Source organism: Leucopleurus acutus (assembly GCF_964270905.1).
Source record: "Leucopleurus acutus genome assembly, chromosome: 11".
Taxonomy (NCBI): domain Eukaryota; kingdom Metazoa; phylum Chordata; class Mammalia; order Artiodactyla; family Delphinidae; genus Leucopleurus; species Leucopleurus acutus.
In genome coordinates this window covers 95,552,414-95,575,904 of record NC_139152.1, presented here as the reverse complement: position 1 = coordinate 95,575,904, position 23,491 = coordinate 95,552,414, and the positions used below count along the sequence as shown (strand labels likewise).

General features: G+C 42.4%; 1 protein-coding gene across 4 annotated transcripts in view; it reads right to left on the bottom strand.

Moving 5' to 3' along the window:
- Positions 1-23,491, bottom strand: part of TNRC6B (trinucleotide repeat containing adaptor 6B) — a 250,895-nt gene that overhangs the window by 40,054 nt on the left and 187,350 nt on the right. For 3 of the 4 annotated variants that reach the window (XM_082849698.1, XM_082849695.1, XM_082849696.1), the window contains 8 exons: positions 23,102-23,123; positions 16,130-16,468; positions 11,560-13,908; positions 9,777-9,935; positions 6,689-6,864; positions 4,350-4,424; positions 2,621-2,666; positions 850-998 (listed from right to left, as the gene is read on the bottom strand). In XM_082849698.1, the coding sequence (XP_082705824.1) occupies positions 850-998; positions 2,621-2,666; positions 4,350-4,424; positions 6,689-6,864; positions 9,777-9,935; positions 11,560-13,908; positions 16,130-16,468; positions 23,102-23,123 (3,315 nt within the window). The remainder of the gene's footprint in view (positions 1-849; positions 999-2,620; positions 2,667-4,349; positions 4,425-6,688; positions 6,865-9,776; positions 9,936-11,559; positions 13,909-16,129; positions 16,469-23,101; positions 23,124-23,491) is intronic. The other variant, XM_082849697.1, reaches the window with a different exon arrangement.

Sequence of the window (23,491 nt, the reverse complement as noted above, 5' to 3'; positions counted from 1 at the left end):
GTCCATTGCACTAAGATAAAAATTGCCAGATACTTCATTTTCATGCATCTAGTATTGATTGCTCTAACTACGTGGCTGCCGAAACAGAAGCCACGGTAGTCTTCTTGCGGATACGTTGCTGTCTGGATCAGCACTGTGGTGTCAAAAATGTGCCAGATCTAAACACTCTGGTTTTAACTGCCTTCTGAAGACCAGGAACACTGCAAATTGGTATTCTGAATCAAGGAATGACCTCCTCCATTAGAAATGTTAAAAATCCCAACAGATAGGTATAAATGACTTGTTTAAAGCAGGTAGTTGAGAATTTGAAAAGTATACCATCATAACTAAAAACAGATCATTATGGAAATGGAGAAAGAAGACAAAAGAGCTCTCTTAGAAATAGCAAAGGAGAAAGTTTTGGATCATCTCGACAAAGCTAGAAGTCAAGGCCTTAGGAGACACAGACTATTTGCACAAGATCCAAAAATTTATTTTTGTAAATTGCACAACAGCAGAAAAAGGAATTCAGAATAAATTTGCCTCTAGGATTTCTTCTACGTGTTTTGAGTGTGCATTTCCCCCACTATAAATAGATCACTTCCCCCCTCCAAACTTCATAAATTCCCCAAAACTTAGACCTTGTTCAAAATACTCACATTCTAAAGACAGATGGTTCTAGCTGCTGCCTAATCACCTGCCAACAACAGCTATTTTCATGTCACCATTCAAAAGTAGGTGACGTTTGTGCTTTGCTCGCTCATTCAGTTCAGTAATTCTATGCTTCCTTCTGGAATTAATTATCAAAAGACAAGTGGGAACCAAAGTGGTTCTCATGAATTATTATCTTAAACCAAGGATTCAACTCACCTTCTCAAAATAAGGCCCACTATCTGTGGTTCCCATGTCTTTGGAATTAGGTGGACGGAACCCAGATCGATCCTTCCTCATGATATCATTAAAATCCCCGAGATTCATTGCTCGCTTGTCCACATCAAATTTTTTATCTGGAAGGCTCCCTGAAAAGTAACACAGAAGGAGTGAGGATGTTAACAATCGATGTCTCCCTCATGACCAAGAGTGACCTGTCCCACTACGCTCCCTGAGGTGCAGGTGTAAGACCAGAAGAGCTTTTTACTGGTTCAGGCCGCTGGTGGTCCTTCCTGGAACACATATGGATGCCTTAAAAACAAACAAAACCAAACAATCCCCCCCAAACCCCACAACATATATTAGCTGTAGCCGGTTTTCTATGGAAGACTGAAAGAGAGCCTGAGGGCTAACCTAGTAAAAAAATCTCTAACTAATCTAATTCTTAGACCGGGTATTGATATGTTTGATGAACATATCTTGCTCATATATTCAAATGTCCTCAGTGAGAGGATGTGTCTCTTGTTAATATTTTAGCATCTGCTAGACAAACAGCTGGGGTTGTGAAACACGATTATGAGGAATAAAAAGAGCAAAGAGGCATGGCTGTTGCCCTAAAACTTAGAACTTCATGCTGAACGCAGGAGACGGTGTGCCATGTTACTGGTACAATGTAATTTCCCAGGTGCAATGGCTATTCCCACTTTCTTTCACATATCTATAAATTTGCTATGGTACAGTGACATGAAGCTCATTTTTTAGCTGCTCTCATATTTAAGAGTATCACAGATCAGGGGTTATTTCCCTTATCTCTCCTAGGATTGTTTCCTTTTCTTCCCGGTTTGATTCTTCTTAAGTTCCTTTAGGTGAGCGACAGCATCACTGTGAAGGTCCCACAGATGAAGGTCTGATGCTGCATCGGCTCTACTTGCAGAGGAGGGGGTTGATCAATAATGGGACATCCCAGTGCAGACAGACCTGGCCACCTGAGAGCTGACTCTGGCAGGGCCACAGACATATTTTATTTGGCCACACACAGCATTTTTAAAAATCCGGATTAGCTTCCACTATTTAAAAATCAGGATGTCCAGGACAGGAATAAAGATGCAGATGTAGAGAACAGACTTGAGGACAGGGGGAGGGGGAAGGGTAAGCTGGGACGAAGTGAGAGACTGGCATGGACACATATACACTACCAAACGTAAAAGAGACAGCTAGTGGGAAGCGGCCGCATAGCGCAGGGAGATCAGCTCAGTGCTTCGTGACTACCTAGAGGGGTGGGATAGGGAGGGTGGGAGGGAGACGCAAGAGGGTGGAGATATGGGGCTATATGTATATGTATAGCAGATTCACTCTGTTATAAGAGCAGAAACTAACACACCATTGTAAAGCAACTATACTCCAATAAAGACGTTAAAAAAAATAATCAGGATGTCAATGCATATCTGAATTTCTGGCCTCTCTTGAAAACACTGGAGGACCTGGCAAAGCTGAGCCTACACTCGTCCACGACAACAAGTGCGAATGGCCGAGCAAAGGCTGACTCCTTTATGTGGAACACACGGTCTCCCCAGCTGCCCAGTGGCCTCCAAGTCTCAAGTTTTTATACGTGGCACAAACTACTCATTTACGTCAAGCACGGTGCCTTCCCCAGAGCGAGTGTGGAATATGTGTCTAGGAACTGCACCCATCCCAACTCAAAGTGAGCAGGGGATCCCAAAAGGGTGTCATGAACAACATATTCCATTCGTATTAGTGGAGGAATACACACCTACAGACAAATCCATTTTGCTACTTGGATTATCTTCAGTTTGACTCTGAAAATAAAGAAGAGTGAAGGAAGATTAAAGGCTTGAATTAAACGTCTGAATCAGAGGAGAAATGGCATTATTCATGTGTGAGCCACACCTTACTTTACTACTAGGACTATACAAGGTCCTTGGAAATGAACCTTAAACTGGAATGAAGACAATAACTTTTTTTTTGGCTGCGTGGCATGAGGGATCTTAGTTCCCTGACCAGGGATTGAACCCGTGTCCCCTGCAGTGGAAACGCGAAGTCCTAATCACTGGACCGCCCGGGAAGTCCCAAGACAGTAACATACATATATTTATATATTTATTTATTTATTTATTTTTGGCTGCACTGCATCTTTGTTGCTGCACGCGGGCTTTCTCTAGTGGCGAGTGGGGGCTACTCTTCGTTGCGGAGCACTGGCTCTAGGCACATGGGCTTCAGTAGTTGTGGCTCGTGGGCTCTAGAGCACAGACAGGCTCAGTAGTTGTGGCGCATGGGCTTAGTTGCTCTGCGGCACCCAGACCAGGACTCGAACCTGTGTGCCCTGCGTTGGCAGTGGATCTTAACCACTTCCCTTCCCCCACAGGGAAGTCCCAGTAACATTTTTTTTTCCTTTTTTTTTTTTTTTTTGCAGTACGCGGGCCCCTCATTGTTGTGGCCTCTCCCGTTGTGGAGCACAGGCTCTGGACGTGCAGGCTCAGCGGCCATGGGTCACGGGCCCAGCCACTCCGTGGCATGTGGGATCCTCCCGGACTGGGGCATGAACCCGTGTCCCCTGCATCGGCAGGCAGACTCTCAACCACTGTGCCACCAGGGAAGCCCCCAGTAACATTTTTAATATGACTAATTTTGGGACTTCCCAGGTGGTCCAGTGGTTAAGACTCTGCGCCCCCAATGCAGGGGACCCGGGTTCGATCCCTGGTCAGGGAACTAGAGCCCGCATGCCGCAACTAAATATTCCACAAGCCTCAACTAAGACCTGGTGCAGCCAAATAAAGAAATAAATATTAAAAACAAAAATCTGACTAATTTTGATTGCTGTTGGTGTCTATATTCCTAAATTCGATTTTCACATCAAATTAGCTTCAGTAAATCTATGGGCAGAGGAACAGCTAAACAGCTGCTTGGAGAATTAAACCCCTGTGCTCAAGTTCCAGTCGGCTCAGGATCAAATTCCAAGAGCGGCAGCCAAATGATGACAACTTCTTCTTGTGACTTGTCAAGTCATCAGATCTTGAAATGTGCAGCCAAGTCATTTGTCTTTTGGCAACCAGGACAGGGTGTCCCCATAATGTTCCCAAGAGATCAAAAAATTAGAAATTCTACAAGAACTGCCTATATAATTAATCACAAATAGTTTCCCTAGTTATTCTGCAGTTGCTGTCTTTTTAAAAATTATAATATTAAAACTGCTACAGTACTCAGCAAAAATTATATAAATTTTAAGTACTTGGCTTTTTCTTCCCTAACTGCCTAAGGAAAAGGATACAAGGACTAAAAATACAAAAGCTGTACCCTTTAAATACTGGAGTATTTCGTTAAGAAAAAAAGAATAGAGAACAAATACTGCCTAATCCAAATCAGGAACACTGCTTAACCAGTTTCTAAATCTGTACTTTTGTACTATATGTGGCAGTGGTCTTAAAATTTGTACTAAATGTAAAAGTTGGGATACATTACACATATGAAAAAGTAAAACTTACCAGCAATCCCATATTTGAAAACTGTTTGGCAAGGGGATTCATCCATGAATCATTGTTTCCTCCTTTTAGTGAGCACTAGAGAAATGAAATATGTAACCTCAGAATCAAGTAATTTATTTTATTTCAACTTCCTGAGTTGCATAAGTACTGACTGAAAATACAAAACCAAGAGTTTACCTTTTTGAACCCTAACTATTCCTCTTTAACTATAGTTATTTTGATATGTTATCTGTTAGCCTAAAAAAGTACTACGCTTTAGTTATTACATCTATGTTTTCATTCTTACTTTATTCGTTGCACTGAATTAGAAGTAACTGGAAAAATATATGGTCAGCTAGTGTTTTTACCCTACAAATAGAAGGTCAATAGCAGATTTTCTAAAACATAATGTTTGCATGCTAGTATTTTCTCTCTTACTATCTCTTTGTAACCCAAGCCGGTTTGTATTAGGAGTGAAGAAAAGGAGTTTGATGCTAGTGCGTGTTATTTGGAAAGGAGCCCATTTAAAGTAGTCATTATTCTCTGTGTGGATACAATGAGGAACTCATCCACGTAGCACTTTCATCTGCTTGTTTTCATAGTGTAAAGATGTGGCTCCCCAATGGGAAAGAAGCCTAGCAGAAGACGCCATCATCAAGCTCACCGTATAGCCGTTACTATGAGGGCAGTTAGTTTTCAGTGCAAAGGTGGCGGATGTAGGCTTCTGCTTGTTTCTTAATGGGACAAACTAGTTTCTCCACTGAACAAGGCACCAGTCATCAGTTCCACTTTTGTTTCTACGTAGAAGGTGAGTGGAACTGTGGCAGGGACCTTGTGGGGCAGGTGATGGGGCTTTGTGCACGTGTGCATTCTCCGGGTAAAGATTCTATTTGTGTTCTGATGGTATTGGTCAGATCAATTTTATTATTCTTGCAAGTGTTAAGGTACTTAGTTTGAAGGTCAAAAAAACCCTCACTGGAAGGAGGAGAGAAGTGGTAGTTACTTTGTGGACAGATGTTAGTGATGACAGCACAACAATGTGAATGTACTTAATGCGACTGATCCATACACTTAAAATTGGTTAAGATGGTAAATTTTATGTCAGCTGCATTTGACCACACACACGAAGAGGCCCTCAGTATGAAAGGTCAGAATCATCAGTCATGGAGCAGAAACATTTAATTCCCAATTAACTTCATTAAATCTTGGTGGTTCCCTGAGTGGGCTAGTACCTTTCACTCAGTTGCTTCCTCAACAGTCTCCTGAACTATCTTGTAATTTGGTCTATTGTTAATTTGTAAATAACAAAAAGAAAGCCACAGCAGACTAGACAACACGAATGTACTAAAAATGCTGGCAAGTTTACTGAATAATTTCTTTTGTGACTGGAGTAATAAAAGTCCTTTAAGAGGGAAAACTGTAAATGACTGCTTAAACAAAACGTCTCTAACAGAAACAACCTGTATTCTCAGGCCTAAAAGAGAGTAATCGTATTCAGAACAAAATCCCACAGGCAAAGGGGATGAAGGTAGAGCCCCTGGCCACTGAAGACCTTCTAACATGGCACCCGGTATTTGAAAACCAGGATTTTTAGTTGTGAAGCGTTTCTTAGGGCAGCAAGGCTCCCATCCTCAAATTAAATACATGGCTGCCCACTTCCTATGTCCCTCAATGTATCTGTGGAATGAGAGGCTGGAATGAAAAAAGAGGGCTTCTACTGAGAGTCGTTCAGGTTCTGGATTGAAAACCAAAGTCCTCATCAAATTATGCAAATCAAAGGAGAAACTAAGTTGTTCTAAGATACAGAAAGTAACAAGTGTAGAACACAACTGGTACAGGATGTAGATAAGTCATCTAGTTGCTAACGCAGGGTTATGCACTGGCACCTCATTTTGTTGAGAAAAGGTCCTGAGCCTCGGAGTTTCCCAAATGAGATAAAAATGAGTTGCGATGATTGCTGTTGGAGAAACCATATTACTGTGGTTTCTCTTTTACATATTCCTGGGGATTTACTCTAAGGACTGACTTGGCTTTAGAACGCGAAAGCGTAAAACATTTATAAGGTGTGCCTTGACAGCTTCCAAAGAATTATTCTAACGTGGAAGCCAAAGTGAGGAAAATTTCGTTTCTTTGAAAATTCCATCTTACCCACGGCAAGAGTTTTGTCATTGGAGATTTCAAGGTCATGGGGAAGGAAGATGAGGGGTAAAGAGGAAGTAGTTACTTGTTCTGAAGAAAATACCTCCCCTCTCACTGAGGACCTCAGGGACCCCAGCTGCCTGGCTTCGTCCATGAAAACATTCTCAGTTCTGCCCTCTAAGAAAGAATAAGCAAGCCCAGGCATCTCTAAAGCGGGCTACCTTCATCTGTTTCTTTCCTCCTTGGCCCCAGCTTGCCGAACTGTGGGAGGAAGCACTTCCCTGAGAGCCGGCGGTGTTCCAGACTCCTCCATCCTCCTCCTCTTCCCAGCTGGGATGGCGGGTTCCTGTCACGGGCCCGTCACTCTCCCCCCAGCCGTCTTGCATAGATTTGGAATCTTTAAGAGAAGAATGAACCAACTGTACGCTATATATAACAATATATAGGTATATATAACAATAAGCTATATATAACGATAACCGCAACAACCACTCCCCGTAAATGCAGCATTTTAGTGTATTTGTAATTGTGTCTAGTCTACCTGTACGGCAAGGCAAACATCATTCGAACTTTTCAGAGCAGAAATGGAAATCCAAAAAGGGTCAACGATACAGAGTAAGTTAATAAACCACAAATCAAGATTTCCTGGCCTCTGGTTCAATGATTTTTCCCCCTTTATACAAAGTTGACAGAAATCCCCCAATTGAAAAGAAGCTGTCGTTACTTATAAGAAATTTCACATCTCAATTTAGAGAAATCTGTTCCTCTTAATGAGGATGTTTTACTGCATTCTTTAGTTTTACCCTCCTAAAAGTATGTGGTGAACTTTATAATGGACTTTACAAATATGAGGTATGGTAAAGAACAACTGTCTACCTTGCTTGGGGTGAAGAAAAGAACACGCAAAATGGATGAAAAAAGAAAACTGTATTAGATTTTGAGTATCAAAATTATGGTGAAAGAAGAGAAATTCACATATAGCCATGAAAATTTGAAAGTTATTGGATTTACTTACACACTTGAAATGAATTAGGTACTAAAAAGATCCTAGGCAAAGACAATGTATAAGCAATGGCTTTTAAAAGACAGACAGAGGAAATGTGGTAGACAGGGAACGAGGAAAACAGAACAAAGACAGAGGGAAATCAGGGCTCTAATATTCGACGAAATAGGATGTCATCAGTATCCAGGGTCAAATTTCACCAACATCCCCCTTTAAACAAAGATCTTTAATTTGGAGATTGGGATAATCCTTAATCTCCTTCTGAAAATATTGTATGGAACTGATGGATACACTTTGTGGTAATGATACTCTATACAATGATGGAAGAAGGGAAATACACTATCCTGCCTAGAAGCTCCATCCACACCTTCAATTTACCGAATGACAGGACCTTTATGAAGGGGTAGTTATTTGATTTAGATAGCTTCATGTGAAGTCTAGAGCCAGAAAGGTGTCTCTTCCAGGCCTTTCCTTGAATGACTGCTGCCATGCCCTAGGACCAGGCCTATGATGCCACGCAGGCACCCATCAAGTACACAGGGTGCAAGGCAGTTGATTTCCTCAGACTGTGGCATCATCTCCCAGCAACGCCATGGGGAACCTGATGGAACCTCCATGGGGTTCACTGAGCCCCCGTTGCAGGGGCTCTGTGACTGGGCAGCAAGAGGCAGGGCTTGGGGGCTATCCCCTCCGCTGCTGGAAATGCCATTGATAACCAGGACCACTTCTTCTGCATAGGAGGTTATCCACTATTATTGTAAACACAGGCTTTATACATCCTCTGACAAGCAACAGGAATTAAAGACCCAACATAAGTGACATACTGACCCCTTCAAAGAAGGACGACATCCACGTAACCCTTCTTCTAGAGAAAGGAGCTGAACTTTTAACAAATGACTTCTTGTAGAAAGATTAGAAAGCTCCGATTTTTAGTCACAGAGCCCACACCAGATATAAGGTATCTGCAGTCTAGACAAGATCACAGGTTAACTATCAGCATCAATTTGGTAGGCTGTGATGATCTAGCCCCTTCCTCTATTACACACTGAAATTACCCAGAGAAGGAGTAAATATAACTACAGCTTTAACTGCAGATATAGATGATCCTGAAGAGTAGAAGACTTTTTAAAATCTGGAGAAAAGTGAGTCTTTTGTGATGGACAAAAGATGATCCTGAAGTTGGGAAAGACACATAAAAATCCTGAAAGCACTGCTAAAGCACCTCCTTGTGCCAAGGGTCTGCTTAACGCCTTCCAACAGCATTTTGGATCTATTCCAAGTCTACAGGATGGTATTTCCCATGATGATACAACCAATTTTGCAATGAAAATCAAGACGAAATCAAATTCTTTATAAAGTTATTTCTATGAAGTGAAGGAGCTTCATAATTTTTAAAATGCAGTCAAGTTACATAGGAACAAGAGTGAGTTTCTAGAATACAGATAGCTAAGATGATATTCCTTCCTGTGGCATGGTAAGAATCATACATATCATAAAATAAACTTGACAGCAGAATTTTTTTATTCTTGTTCAAATTTTGAGTATTCAGTCTGACCACATTTTTTAATCAAAAGACAATTCCTTAAGTCTACAATATGGTAGAAAAGTGATGTTGGAATACTTTTTAAGAAAACTATAAACAAGTGAAAACAAATACTCGAAACTGAATTTTTCAATTGAGCACCATCCAGTGGGACGTTCCGCAGCATCCATTTACAAAGTTTGCAAATTACTGTGACTACACATTGCCAGCTGGATCTCGTATAGCTCAGATTCTCAATGATCGTGAATAAGTGTGACGTGCTTTGTGTAAAAATTCAAATGAAGAAATCTTTGTTGGGTTCAAGAAACCTTAAATGTGCTTACGTGGGTGGACGTATGAGAAGAGAGACAAAGGGGAAAGGAAGGAACGGAAGGATGAAGTCACTGGGCAGCAGAGACCTTGTTCCACGTTAAAAGCCAGGAGTTAAAAAAAATATATATACCAACGTGAGAGTAGAGATGCAAAATAGATCTAATGAGCAATATTTAAGTTACTGAGCAAAAAAAAAGCACCACATGAAAATTTCAATTCTGGCCAGACACTACACCTAAGTTAAAACGAAATCAACAAAACTAACATGACTTTTAGTTCACTGTAAGCATTTTTACATATGCCAAGTCCCCAGCATTTGCTGCTAACCATTTATTAAAGGTTCAAGGTCCTGAATCTCACTGAAACAACAGTTTAACAACAGCCCTCACCAAAATGTGTGACCCCCAAAGTTATAATAGAGACTCCCTCAAAAATAATGCCGTATACTTACTAGGTTTCATGGCATTTGGAGCACTGGAGGGTGTGGTCCCCCAGCCTGTGGTCGATGCTCCTGTGTCATCCATTTCACCCCACCCAGGACTGCTTTCATTTGGCTCACCCCAAGCTGAAGTACCATTATCTGGAGCAGGTGGTGTGCTTTTGCTCCAGACTGTAAAGAAAGGACATGTATCTCTAAGAATGATTTGTTCAATGAACACCATAGTATCCACTGGGGGTGAAGGTAGGAGGAACAGGCACTCCTGAATTCTGTTGGTGGAAATAGAAATAGGTACCACCTTCATGGAGGGCACTTGGCATTGTCACTTTAACTTTTTGCCCAGTAATTCCACTGCCAGGAAATTATACCACAGATATACTTGTAAAGGTAGATGAAATTACATGTACAACAATGCCCACTGCATCATTGTCAGATAACATTTGGAAGCAACCTAAATATCTACCAAAAAGGGACCAGTGAGACCAATCGTGAGTTGCCCATCAAATGAATACTATACACGAAGCAATTAAAAGACAGAAATGTACATGCTAACGTGGAAAGTTTTTAAGAATAATGAAAAAAGCAAGGTGAAGAACAGTGTATATAGTACAATCCCTTCCGTGTAAAAATTTTAAAGGATAGATATATTTTGCTATAGGTATGAACAAAATTTTTGAATGGCACACAAAATTCTAAGACCTGCAGGGAGAGACCCTAGGGGCCAAGATTCTTTTACTTATTACCTTTTGCTTTTCTGTACAGTTTGAAGGGTTTTTCCTATATGAATAAAAATTTTTACATGTTCTAGGTAGGGAATTAATGAGCAATCTTCATTTCCTTCCTCATTCTTTTCAATATTTCAAGAAAAGAACTAATTAAAAGTAATCATTTTCTAAGTGTCCATAACTGGATTCACTGAATACTAAGCTTACTCTGGAAAGTGGAAAATTAAATATTATGACTAATTTTAACTAAAAAAAACAAACACTTGAATGGTGCATCCTCTTAATTTGTTGAACTATATGAGGACATTCAAGTCGACAATGCCAAACTAAGAATGATTACCAGCACTACTTTTTTTTTTTTTAAAGAGTTCAAAATCCCACCCCCGCCCCACCTTTTTAAAAATTTTCACCAGCACTATTTTTAATTTACCAGGTATGATGTTTCCTACTCAAATAAGGAGGGAAGAAAGTTTAATTCTGGACAACTGATTATCATGAGATAACGATCTCCACACAAAGAAGTACTCCACTTCCAGAGGTTAACTGTTAAAAATCATCTGGAAAGCGATGGAAACCTTCCAGATCCCAGCTTTGCTACAGCATTTTCTGATGGCCTCTGCAAGAACAACACAGACTACTTCCCGTCGTCGCCGGGGCAAGAGAAACACAGAGGATGTGTCCACAGGCAGAACCAGAATGGAAGTCAGGTCTATTTCTGCTCCTATTTTAATTCTTTATTTTTAAATCTAGAGCACAGTTTGTTTAGCAAGATATAAATCTTTTGGATTCTGCAGACCAATACAATTACCAAAACGAAAAAAAAAACTGGAGAGACTAACCCAGGAATGCCTACTTTTCCCTTTTGCCAAGAAAGAACATTAAAATGTACTACCAGCATCTGTTATCACTACCATTTTATAAAAAGAGAGTCTCTGTTAACAACAGCCTAGAGTTAACGTAGGAAAGGTTCCCAGAACAAAGCTTAGTTAAATAAATGCATCTTAATAAAAATGCCTTGGTTTAGGATTTCTTTTCTTCACCCAAACCTGTGAGAAAAAGCCATCGCCTACCTGATGCTGATTTAGCAGTCATCGGGGTAGGCAGGTTTGGTTCTCGAGGTGCTGGGCCCCCTTGGGAATTCTTATCCCACAGATTCACATTCTTGTAGTTGTAACTGTTAGGGTCTCCCCACGCCGAAGTGCCATCATCAATGTCCATCTTCCGACTAATCGACTGTGGGGACGGCTCTTCCCAACCACTGGGTTCCTCATCCTTCGGGTTCACTGGCTGCGGCCCGCTGCTCCAGTTGGAACTGGAAGGTCGTCCGTTGCCTGGAGGTGGTGGGGCTGGGCCTCCCCATGAACCAGAAGTCTCTGGTTGTGGTGGCGGTGGCTGCTGTGCCTGCTGCTGCTGTTGGTGCTGTTTGTTCCAGGAACTGGGTTGTCTGCCTGTCTCTGTCCAGGCTGTAGATCTTTTGCAATCTTCCCACCCGCCTTTTGAAGCTAGGCTTGCATTCCCACCGTTCCCCCAAGTTCCGATTTCATTCTGCCCTCCTTCACCCCACCCAGACACAGGTTTACTGGCAGAACTTTCCCAATTGCTAGTTTTCGCCTGATCGACCTCCTCTCCCCAACCATTCTTTCCAGAAGTCCATCCTTGATTGGGCTGGCGTCCACCTCCCCACCCCTGCTCCTTGTTGGAATTCTCATTCCAAGAGGAAGATGTCTTTTCATCTGGTCGTCCTCCTCCCCAACTGGAAGAGTTGTTGTTCTTATAGTCATTCCAGCCTCCTGTGTTCTTGGGGTCTTTCCACTCTGTAGAGGCTGAGAGCTCCCCCCATCCAGACTTCATTTGATTGCTTTGGCTGGGTGCATCTCCCCAGCCCCCTGAGTTCTTGGTCTGTGTGGCAGCGCTCTCCCACCCCTCAGTTCCTTTGTCAGATTTCCCCTCGGGCCTTGGCACCTCTTCAATATCCCACACTGTGTCCTGCTTAATTTGAGTTTGGCCCCAGCCAGTGTTTGAGAGCACCCTGGGGTCCAAATCAGTTCGGCTCAAAAGAGTCTGCAAGACAGCCTGACAATCAGGATGTGTGGGCCTGTATGACCGACGGCCAGAATTATGACTGTCACTACTTCCTGCTTTGTGGTTGCTTCCAGTGCTTTGACCTCCAACTTCACTTCCCGTGGAGCTGGAAGATCTTCCCCAACAGGGAGCCTGGGCATTGCCTTGGTTTTCAGGGAGGGGGTGGCCCTTTTGATTGTCCCATGCTCCAGTGCTAGAATTTGGTTGGTTTGGACCACTCCATTCTCCAATTTTCAACTCATCAGACCCAGTCGGCTGTTTCCATTCTCCCTGAGAGACCCCAGATGTCATTTTGTTCCCTTCACCCCATTTGTTGTCATTAGAGTCCTGAGGGCCAAAGTTCCAGGACCCACCCGTAGACCTGTTATTGTTGTCCCAAGAGTCATTTTTTGACCCGGTTGATTTCTGAACAGGAGCTCCTTTCCAGGAGTCCTCTCTATCCTTTCCATTGTTCCCATTGTTTCCAGAATTGCTCTGTCCAGAGGCTGTGTCAGTTCCAGAAGGCCCCCTAGCTGCACTCCAAGATCCAACACTCCCAGTCTTTCGATCTCCAGTGCTTTGTGAAGGGGCATCAGTGCTCCTGGAGGCGTTCCCCAAGCCCATTCCGAAGGGCATTCCCTTATTCTCCATGGGGTTTGGTGAACTTAAGTTCAAGGAGTTAGTGTTTCCATTTTTTGGTCCATCAGTGTTATGAATTTGAGCCTGTTCTCTGCCAGAGACAACAAAATTAACACCCGCATTTTCCATCTTTGACTGCTGTTCCCTGGATGCCTGACCTACTGTGCTAACCTGTGCACTGGAATTACTAGTATCCGTTTCCAATGCCCCTTTCCTAGAATTTCCTTCTTGGACCAGCGCTGGCCAGGCAGATGGGTTGCTATTTGGGTTAAAGTTGCTGAAGCCAGAGCCAGGTCCAATTCTATCCTGACCGCTCACATTCCTCCAATTTCCTAGTCCATTGTTGCTTTCTGTAGTAGAGTTGGAAGATTGAACAGATTTAGCCTTAGGGTCAGATTTCCAGACCCCAAGATTACATTCGTTCCCAGAACTTGCAGACTGGCACTGGCTCCCTTTTCCTTTGTTACTAGTGGTGCTTCCTGGCAGAGTGCTCTTCTCAGAGCCAGGGTTCGAGGCACTGTTGTTATCGGTGGTGTTTTCGGAAGAAGACTCAGTGTCTTTGCTGGCAATGCAAGGCCACTCTTCCATGTCAGACCCGTCTACAATCACCTTGTCCCAGATGTGAATAGGGTTGGGGGAGGCGCCGTTGTTGGAGGAGGCTCCCGGGCCCCAAGTGGGATTTGCATAATGTGAAGCAGCAGCACCTCCAAGGGCTGACTCTGAGAAAGAGAGTGTCTCATCAATCACAGCTGCATATGCATGCTCTATTAACACCCCAAGCTCCAAGTGCCCCAGAGGAGAGTTCACCATGCTTCCCCACAAACTAGCTCTCTACCCAGCTGCCTGCCTTGGTAAACTGTATCACACCCGTCTTAGTCATCTCTTCTGTTTTGCCTGGTTGGTGTATTTGCTAAATCTCACCCCCTCAGCATCTCTCAAAGATACCCTCTTGCCATTCCTAGTGATAGAGAAGGGCCTTCCTGTATCTTCAGACAAGGCAATAACACTCTGTACTTGCTTTATATCTCCAATCCATGCTGAACATTCCTGGCTGCAGTGAGTTTTCTAAAGCACACTTTTGATTATATCACTGCTGTATGGAAGGCAGTGGATAGTTTCTTAGTGTACAAGAATAAAGCTAAACTCTTTGGACTGAAGTTTGATCAAGATGCTCCATAACCTGGGACCAACTGACTCTTCTAGTCTCATCTTCCACTACTCTCTCTGACGATGCCCACATTCCACAAATTGCACCTTCTCACCCTGGCACCATTCCACATAGGCACCGCCTGTTTTTTCCTTCTGAATTCACAAACTGAAATTTACCTGTCTTCCTGGGCCGAGTTCAAGTGCCATTTCTTCTATGAAACTCTTTTGAGCTTACCACCTGAAAACAACCTTTCCCTGTCTGGAGCCATTTTGCTCAGTGTACTGTGTTCACATCTTCCTTTCCCCACGTTAGTGCCTTTTAGTCAGAGACCTATCTTGCTAACGTTTGAATTCCACATGGCGACCAGGGAACTGCTACTCAGTAAGCATCTACTGAATGAGGAATGCCCACCCAGCTAGATGCTAGGGGCAGACAAGCATGAATCAGTTTGTATGCCCAAGGAACTTGATAAAATAGTCTGGCTCAGCACATATTTGATGGAATTTACTATATTTGATGGGGGGAAAAATGACCTGTTTTTAGCCCAATAATTTCTAAACTTATTCCTTTCACCAAAGAACTTTAAATCAATATGACATTGAAAAAAAAACTATTACATAGAGCCATATAAAAATAAGGAAGCAGAGAATCTCAAACTCTTGAGATTAGGGGCCTCCTTGGTTTTAAGAATGTAAACAGGAGACTGACTCACACTGGACCCATGTCGATGTCCACGCCTGGCTAGACTCAGCTGCTGAAGTGCCCGGCACAACCGCTCCCTCACACTTCCCTTTGCAGCTGGTTACAAGGGGACAGGAAGGAAGGGCCAGGAGGCCTTTCCCTGCCTGATTTGGGCCTGGCCTGACAGCCACCACAAGAAGCCTCATATACAGGGCTTATCTCTGTATGAAGCCTGTGTCACCACGAGCTTTCTTTCCATCTTCGCTTGGCACACAAGATGGTAACAGAATTATCTACGCAATTCTATGTTCAAATCAGAACTAGAATAAAGCGTCCTGTCATTAACAACCACCAGCCCATTGTCCTTGCCTGATGGTCTTCAAGCTCTGAATTTTAATTTAGTCTCAAAAAATATTTTAAGAATACGTGGAAATCTGTTAACAAGCTTTTAAAAAAAAGGGGGGGATGGCACCTGGAAGTTCTTTACTGTTAGCTGTTTAGTATTCATCTATTAAAAACACTCAAAACTTCCAGTAGGACCCTTCAGCTAAAGATCCCTTATATCTACATACAGTTTTTAACAAAGCTCAAAATCCAGGGCTCTCTAAAGAAATACTGATTTTAAAAATCTAATATAAGAATGATATCATGTGGGATCCTCCCAAGATTCTACATTATCATCTAAGAGACCATTCTCTCTATTCTCCCGGCATTCCAGGAACGTAAACACGGGAGTCTAAGATTCAGAACCAGTCTCTGCACTAGCCTCACTTCCGTCGCCCCCTGAGCACACACCTGTGGGGGAAGCTGGGACTATGGAGGCTCGAACTGTAATGCTCTTGTCTGAGGAGGAAAAAAGGCCCCAAAGAGAGAGGAAAAACAGCAGCGACATTAGACGCTCAGGCCAAGACCACACACACTCATTGGATACCAAAACCCAGTTTCAGAAGAGAAATGCTGGTACACATCTCACACTGGGCTCCTCCCCCATCTTTTGAGTAACCCCAAGCGTCTATATAATTAACGTGGACTTTACATGGGCAAAGCAAGCGACATGCTCACTCCCTGCAGCCGCTGTGCCTCCCGTTCACCTGCATTAGGCTCCTCACCTGGTGCGGTCCCACCCTCGCTCTGCAGCAGCGCTCCTGTCACTTGTGCGTTGGGGTTTGCTCCGGGCGCTGTGGAGGGAGGAGGCCCCGCCCCGCCCCCGAGGAGCATGCAGGACGGTGGAGGAGGCTGCCCACGTTTTAGTAACACTTTGTGGTCCTGCTGGCAACGGAATCGCGGCGGCACCTCCCGAGGCATGTAGCGGGCGGCGCTTGGCGGTTGTCCGTTCGGCACTGCCACCCTTTTGGCATTGTTGCCACCATTGACTGGTGGCGATGGAGAGCTGCCAATTGGGCTGGCGGCCGTTGGTTGGCTTAAACTTGGTTTCGTCACTTCGGGCACTGAAAGAGAGAGATTGGGAAACAGCCTTTGAGATCAAATTCATTTTTCTGAAGATTATTTATTTTAATTATTATTTGTTTTTGCAGTACGCGGGCCTCTCACTGTTGTGGCCTCTCCCGTTGCGCAGCACGAGCTCTGGACGCGCAGGCTCAGCGGCCATGGCTTACGGGCCCAGCTGCTCCGTGGCATGTGGGATTCTCCCGGACTGGGGCACGAACCCGTGTCCCCTGCATCGGCAGGTGGACTCAATCACTGCGCCACCAGGGAAGCCCTGAAGATTATTTTTAAGAAAGCTTCCATGAGACCAATTCTAATAAGACAACTCTTCTTTCACCCAACTCTGAGGGACATGGTCTTTCCAGATTCCCCAGCATCTTCAGTTTACCGAAGGTACGCTAAGGGCAGCAAGTGATGGTGACAAGGATTCAAAGACTGAGGTATCATGGAATTACATTCCATTAACTAAGGAGGAGAGGGAAGCAAGCACCATTCACTCCCCTAAATCAACAATGGGCTGCCTAGAAGGTCTAAGGATGCATACAAATCCCACACAAAACCCATGGTAAAGGTTCAAGGCTCTCAGCCCAAGGGCCCTTTCCCTTCATCCACATCCTGAAAGACTGGCCTCTGAGAAAATTTCCCCCAAATCCCTGGACTAGGTAGGCTACGCACCCTTCATTTGGGCTCCTGGAACATGCTGTCCATCTCTGTACCACTGAATGAACTGGTTATATTGACACTCTCCATTTACAGACCCTTCTCCCCACCATGCCAGAAGTTCCTCAATGGCAGGAATCTTTCATCTTTCTTTCTCAGGGCCTGGCACAGAGTAGACCCCTACAGGGAACCCCAGGCCTAGAGAATCACAAAATCAACTTGGTTTTGGTTTCTACAGCCACCTGAACTCAAAGACTCCTGGCACTCTGTGGAAACATTAGAAATATTATCTTTTTGCTTCTGTCCAAAAAAAAAATTAAGTGGACCTTGTGTGTGTTTTTTCAACTGTTCATTTAAAATAAAAATTTCAAAATGTAGATAGTTTTCCTATTTACTTTAAATACTTAAGGTTTTCCCTCACTTTTACAATGGCAAACAGGAAGTACTGGAACATTGAGACGACCGTGAAGCTCTGCAGGACCCCGTGGCTTCCCCTCAACCCTACAGAAAATGTTCCTCTGGATCTGCACCTCCCTTGCTTCATCTTACCAAAAGACTGTCACCCTTTCCAAGAATATCCACCTGGCAGATGCAGGCTGGCAGCAATACAGAAACAATCGTTGAGACTGGTAAGTCAGATGATTCTGAGGCCCAAATCCTTGACACCCAGAGTCATGTTAGGGCCAGCCCTGGTGGCAGTATTGCTCTAACTGCTGAAATGATGCTGGGCCAGCATGTTGCTCGTTGAACTGGGTCCTTTATGAGGAGAGAGGTACATCATCAGAAATCAGGGGGCCCAATCTATACCCACTGGACATTGGTGAGGACTGTGAGTGACAGGAAAAAAAGGAGTAGGAGCCTGAACTAACTGCAAAGCAATGCTTGGGTCTAACCTTAGTCAATCATGAGGCAGTTCTGGGCCTCCTAGTAAGGAAGGGAGGTCAGAGGATAAATGAATGAATGAATGAATAAATAAGTAAATAAACATATTTCTTAAGAAAATAAATTGGTCATTATCTAATATTATTAATATAGTACCCTTTGCATGACTTATAACAGCCAGTGGATAAATAACTGATAATGGATGAATAAAGATGAATTATTTAATGATTCATTTTCTATCTGTGCCTGGAGGATTCCGTAGCACATGGCATTCCCAATCCCCTTTCCTCTTATTATGAGAATAAACAAGAAGCTGACAAAGGCTGGCGGGATTCTTCCCAACCAGTTTTTAGGACAGAAGGAGTTATGCTTCTGCAAGGCTACCCTTCTATAAGAGGGCTAGAATCTCCACTTTAAGGTAACCAGGTTTGTTACATGCCTTCCCTCATTTCTCTAAAATAGAGTAAGACATGGTAAAGAGAGTCTACAGAGCTGAGATCTGAACATCAGTTCGACTAACTTTACAACATTCATAGCATAACCACAGAAATCTGGTGGGTACTGTGTATTGTGCAAGATTCCCCGCAAAAGCTCCTCAAGGCATTTTCCCACCATCACGTCACAGGTAGAATGGATCATAAACGATGAAGTCATTGTAAAACAGGACCACCGCTTGACCACTCTCCTTGCAACATGGTGCTCTATTCTGGGAGATTAGCCATTCAAAACTCTAGGACACAGTCAGAAAAAGCCTGCCTGTGATACATGTTAAGAGCAAACTGTTTCAGGACTTGAATGAATTCTTACGGTTTTTTTTTTTTAAATTACATCTTTCTGTAAATTCAAGAATTTTAAACATTTAAAAGCCAGTCACAACTCTAGGCACTAACTGGAGGGCAATGCAGCTGTTGGGCAGGATGCCCAATCCGACCTGCTTCCGAAAGTCCAACTAGAGACATCAGAATCAGTGTGTGTGCCACTTCATGCTCCAGAAAGTCAGGCAGTAACAGAGGAGAGGGAAATTATGATTAAGTCTGAATTACTTTTTGGGCCCTCTCTCTTCTCTTCTGAACCTTAGTGATTTTAATAGCTTGTGGTGCAAATATTTCTAAAGATGAGCTGCTCAAAATAAGGGCACAGTTTCTTATTTTCCAGAGAGAAAGTTTGTGGCTTAAACATGATCTCTGCATCAGGGAAATAAAGACGTGAAAAATGTTGGGTATCCTATTTTCTAATTTCCATTCATTTACCCCCAAAAGCCATTTACTTACTCTAATGATTGAATCTTTTCCCCTTCCCTGCTGCCATTATTTAATACCATTCTCATCTTACAGTCTGAACTTCTAATTGCCTCTATTTCTGAAAAACTTCAATAAGATTCTTTTTCAGATAAAAGTATTCTTTAAGAAAATTCCGATACGGGTAGGACCAATACAAACTATTTTCTTTAAACACCTTTTTGTTTCAGTTTTTTAATTAATTTTTATTCTTTAAATACCTTGATGGTACCAAACATCAAAAACAAATAAACAAAAACAAACAAACAAAAAACCCTTCTAGAAATGTTTTAAAAGTAGTAGTTAAAATACAAACAAGCTCTAGAGAAGACATTATTTTAGACTGAAAATTTTCTTGGTGAATAATAATGAGTTACAATGCAATACAAAAAATCTCAAAAGATTGATGACACACAGAGTGGCTGACACACACTCAACACTGTGCGGTAACCTCTAAGCACTGTCTCCATTTCTTCACCTTCCACTCACTCCCCATACTCAATGCACACTGGCCTTTGTCCAGATTGTCTCCCTGGAAGCTTCTCTCCTCGTTAAATCACTAATGATTTCGCTGTCATTCTAATGGGCACTAGTTGGACCTCGGGGGGAGAAAGCCTACCTCAAATATTAATCAATCAGAGTAGACCCAAGGTTATTCAGTGCACGCAGCACCACGCACCCACTGTACTATGACTTCTGGAATGGACTCAAAAGCCGGAGTTGTGGCCACTGTACAACAGTGGTCCACCTCCTCAGGTATGCTGATGGGAAAGTGCTGTTTCTCTGCTGTGTCCAAACTGGGTAAAGGTTATGAATTACTGCTTTGGACAGCAGTATCTGAAAATTTTAATTTATATTGAGCTGGAAGCTTTTCCCTGTTGCTTTGACTCACCAACAGACATTTACCAAGGAACTGCTAAGTGTCAGGCACCAGAGCCCTTCAAATCTTTGAAGATAGTTACCATAGCTTCCCCATGTGGGAAGCATTCCTTGGGAGTTAAACACTCCCCACCCCCTTCCAGTATTTAACCCTCCCAGAGGGGACACAGGTTCAAATTCCTTGACCATTCTGGCCCAAACTCTTCATAGTCCATAGAGGTTGATCTCTGTTCCTTTGCATAGAGTGGTGCCCATTACAGGAACTGTGAATCCCTGCCTAGATACTGTATTTCCAGTAATGTAGCTTAAGGTCATGTTAGTTTCTACAAATCGGTTATTTCATACTGATAACTTCCATTAAGCCAACCGTCACCCTAAGATCTAACATCTTTTTAACAATGCTAAATGGTTATGTCCAAACTCTTCCATTACATAGTCTATTTCTTCAATCCTAATCATACCCTTCACCCCTGTTAAATCTGGTCTATTACATCAATCCCACAAACTTTTCCAATTCCAAGACCAATATCCAACGAAGGAGATCAGCTTCTACCTTAAGTGCCTTTTAGTTATTTGCTACTTGAATAGCAGGCCCAGCTCTGGTCCATGTCTTCACCTAACCTCCACTTGAAAGCCCTGTCCTGTTTTCTCCAAAATTCTCACTTTTTTTAAATGATGGAAAATAAAGAAAATATGCTGAATTTACTTTTTCTCTGAAGTACGGACAAACCTTACTTCAGTCCTCTGTACAACCAGAGACTTGGCACTAACACAGTCTTTTTTTTTATATAGGGTCTGTTGGGGAAAGAGAGGTGGATTCAGAGTTAAGGGGAGGCTGCCTGAGGCAGGCACCATCTTTGGGAAGGGGAATAGGACCCAGAAACATCAGCTGAGGGAAGAAAAATGGGATTTAGGCAGGCTCGTGCGAACAAAGATGAAGATGTGGCTGTAAAACGGGATAACAAAGGTAGAAAAATCAGGGCCTCCTTCTACTTATGGTCTAACATACCTCAGGGATAATTTTTATTCCCAGTTCTAACAATTAAATCCCTTATGAGACCCAAAACAGGCTCTCAGCTCACTTCAGGATTATTTTAATTTTTGAGTGGGAGGGTGGTGGCGATAGGGGGGTATGGAAACTGTGAAACTGTATTCCATTTTATGGTAGGTATGAGAAAAACCCTAAATGGAGGGAAACTTTGGTAGTAAGTAAAAAAAAAAAAAGTTTAATTTGTAAGGCTTTGGCAGAGAAAAGAGGAATGTGATTCTGAGAAGAGACCTGGTACAAATAAAAAAAAAGAAAGAAAACTCTAACGGATTTTCAGTTTTCCAATAGAAATACCACTTAACGTACAGAGCAGCTTATTTCGACAGCTCAACTGGTCCTTGGAGTCACAAGTATTAAGAACTGTGGCCAGGCCCAGGAACCCAACCACTGTGTTCCAGCAACCACAGAGTCTGGATTTCTTAGGAAAATGCCAATTTCCTCATCTGTTGTCCTCATAAATCATCAAAAAGTCCTATAAATATACTTATATGCCAAAATCCTTTCCTAGACAGTATACTGGTTTAGAAAATATGGACACTGTTCTACTATCAATAACTCTATTTCTATGGTAAAGTATAATTTATATTTCAAACAAGTAATTTATAGAGATACTTCCAAAATAATGCCTACCCCTGGGTTAGAAACTGGCTGGAAGTACAAGGGGAGAACACTGTTCTCTCTAACTAATTAAAATAATTACAGCTAATAGTAGTTTCTCTCAGTTTATTTTATAAATCACTACAAAGTTCCAGACTATATTCTCTTTGAAATGCTTTTTGATTAGAAATATATGACAGTAATGTCTACTCATCTGAGAATTTTTTAGTTTTCCAGAACTAAGTTTCCTAAGAAACTAGTACCATCTTTATTAGTTTTCCACCACTGTGTGACATACTTTGGCCTGGTGGTCCAATAAAACAAAACAAAACAATTTAGAAATCAGTCATTAGAGAACCTCCCATCAAGCCTTGGCCTCTCCATGACCCTTTTCTCCCCCCATGTTATAATCACATCTGATTCCCTTCATCCAGGGCAGTGGTCCTCAACTTGGGACATATACTGTGGTCACCCTGCAGAGCCTCCCTACATCGATCTGCTAGGGCTGTGGCCTGGGACCATGAAGGTTTGGGAGGAGACTGGGCTTGCGTGTTTTGACAAGTCTATGCAAATGATTCTAGTGCATATGCTAGCAGAGAACAACATATTTAAGTGGGTGAGGTTAGGAGTTACAACACTGGTCTCAAGGAATTAAGTCTCCCATTCTTAAGGAGAACTGACCAAAAGTATGACCACTGATTACGCAAGACTGCATAATCAAAATGAACAAAAGAGAAAGAACTGAATACACGCAGACCATTAGAGGTCGAGAAGGACCTCAGGGACATCTGCTTCTGTTTACAACACATCACAATTTTGTAAGAGTTAAAGTGCATTATCTTTTTTAAAAGCATATTCCAGGCTCTAGTTCAGAAGACAGCATGAGCATCCTAAATGTAACACTCATTTTCAGACTCAATGCCTATCATGGATCAAGGTGGTGAACAACCCTCTGCAAGGTGGTTAACAACCCATCTGTAAAGTAGGGACCAGTGTGTTGCTTTTGCTATTGTTCTAAGAAAAATTTTGAAAAGGTTCAATTCAAAATCATGACCTCTTTACTTTCAAAACAAGGTATTACACTGTCTAATCTCTCTTCCCTCCCAAAAAATGTAAGGCCAACTAGAAACACTAAGTACTTTTAATTTGTCATTACTGCTCTTCAGTGACTGCAAACAGCCAAACTTAATTACTCCCACTGTCACGAATCAAGTGGATTGGAGGCTGAGTCAGCAAAGTGTAAAATCTAAACACAAAAGAGCATAAATCTAAAAAGGAAAAAAAAAACTTACCTTTGGTTTTTTGTTCCGTGACCTGCAAAATAAAGAGACGTGAGTAAATGAGACTTGCTTTCTAATTCTGTATTGTATTGTAAGACTACTTTAATTCTGATATTAGTAATTCAAGGTGTCAGATACATAGGCATACCTAAAATTCAGAAAAAGTCAGTTCAGACATCCTTCTAAACATAATGGCCATATGTCCAGCTATAACTTACACGATCATCATTATGAAAGATTCTAACACTTAAGACAAAAAAGCATTCCACTCTCGTTAAATGAGGTCCTTGCATTGGGAATGCTATTTCCCATTCGGGGACCGCAATGACTAGAGAAAAGCAAATGGATGAGGCCCAGAAACAAAATTAACTACAGAGACAAAAAGATTTACCTGTGAGTATG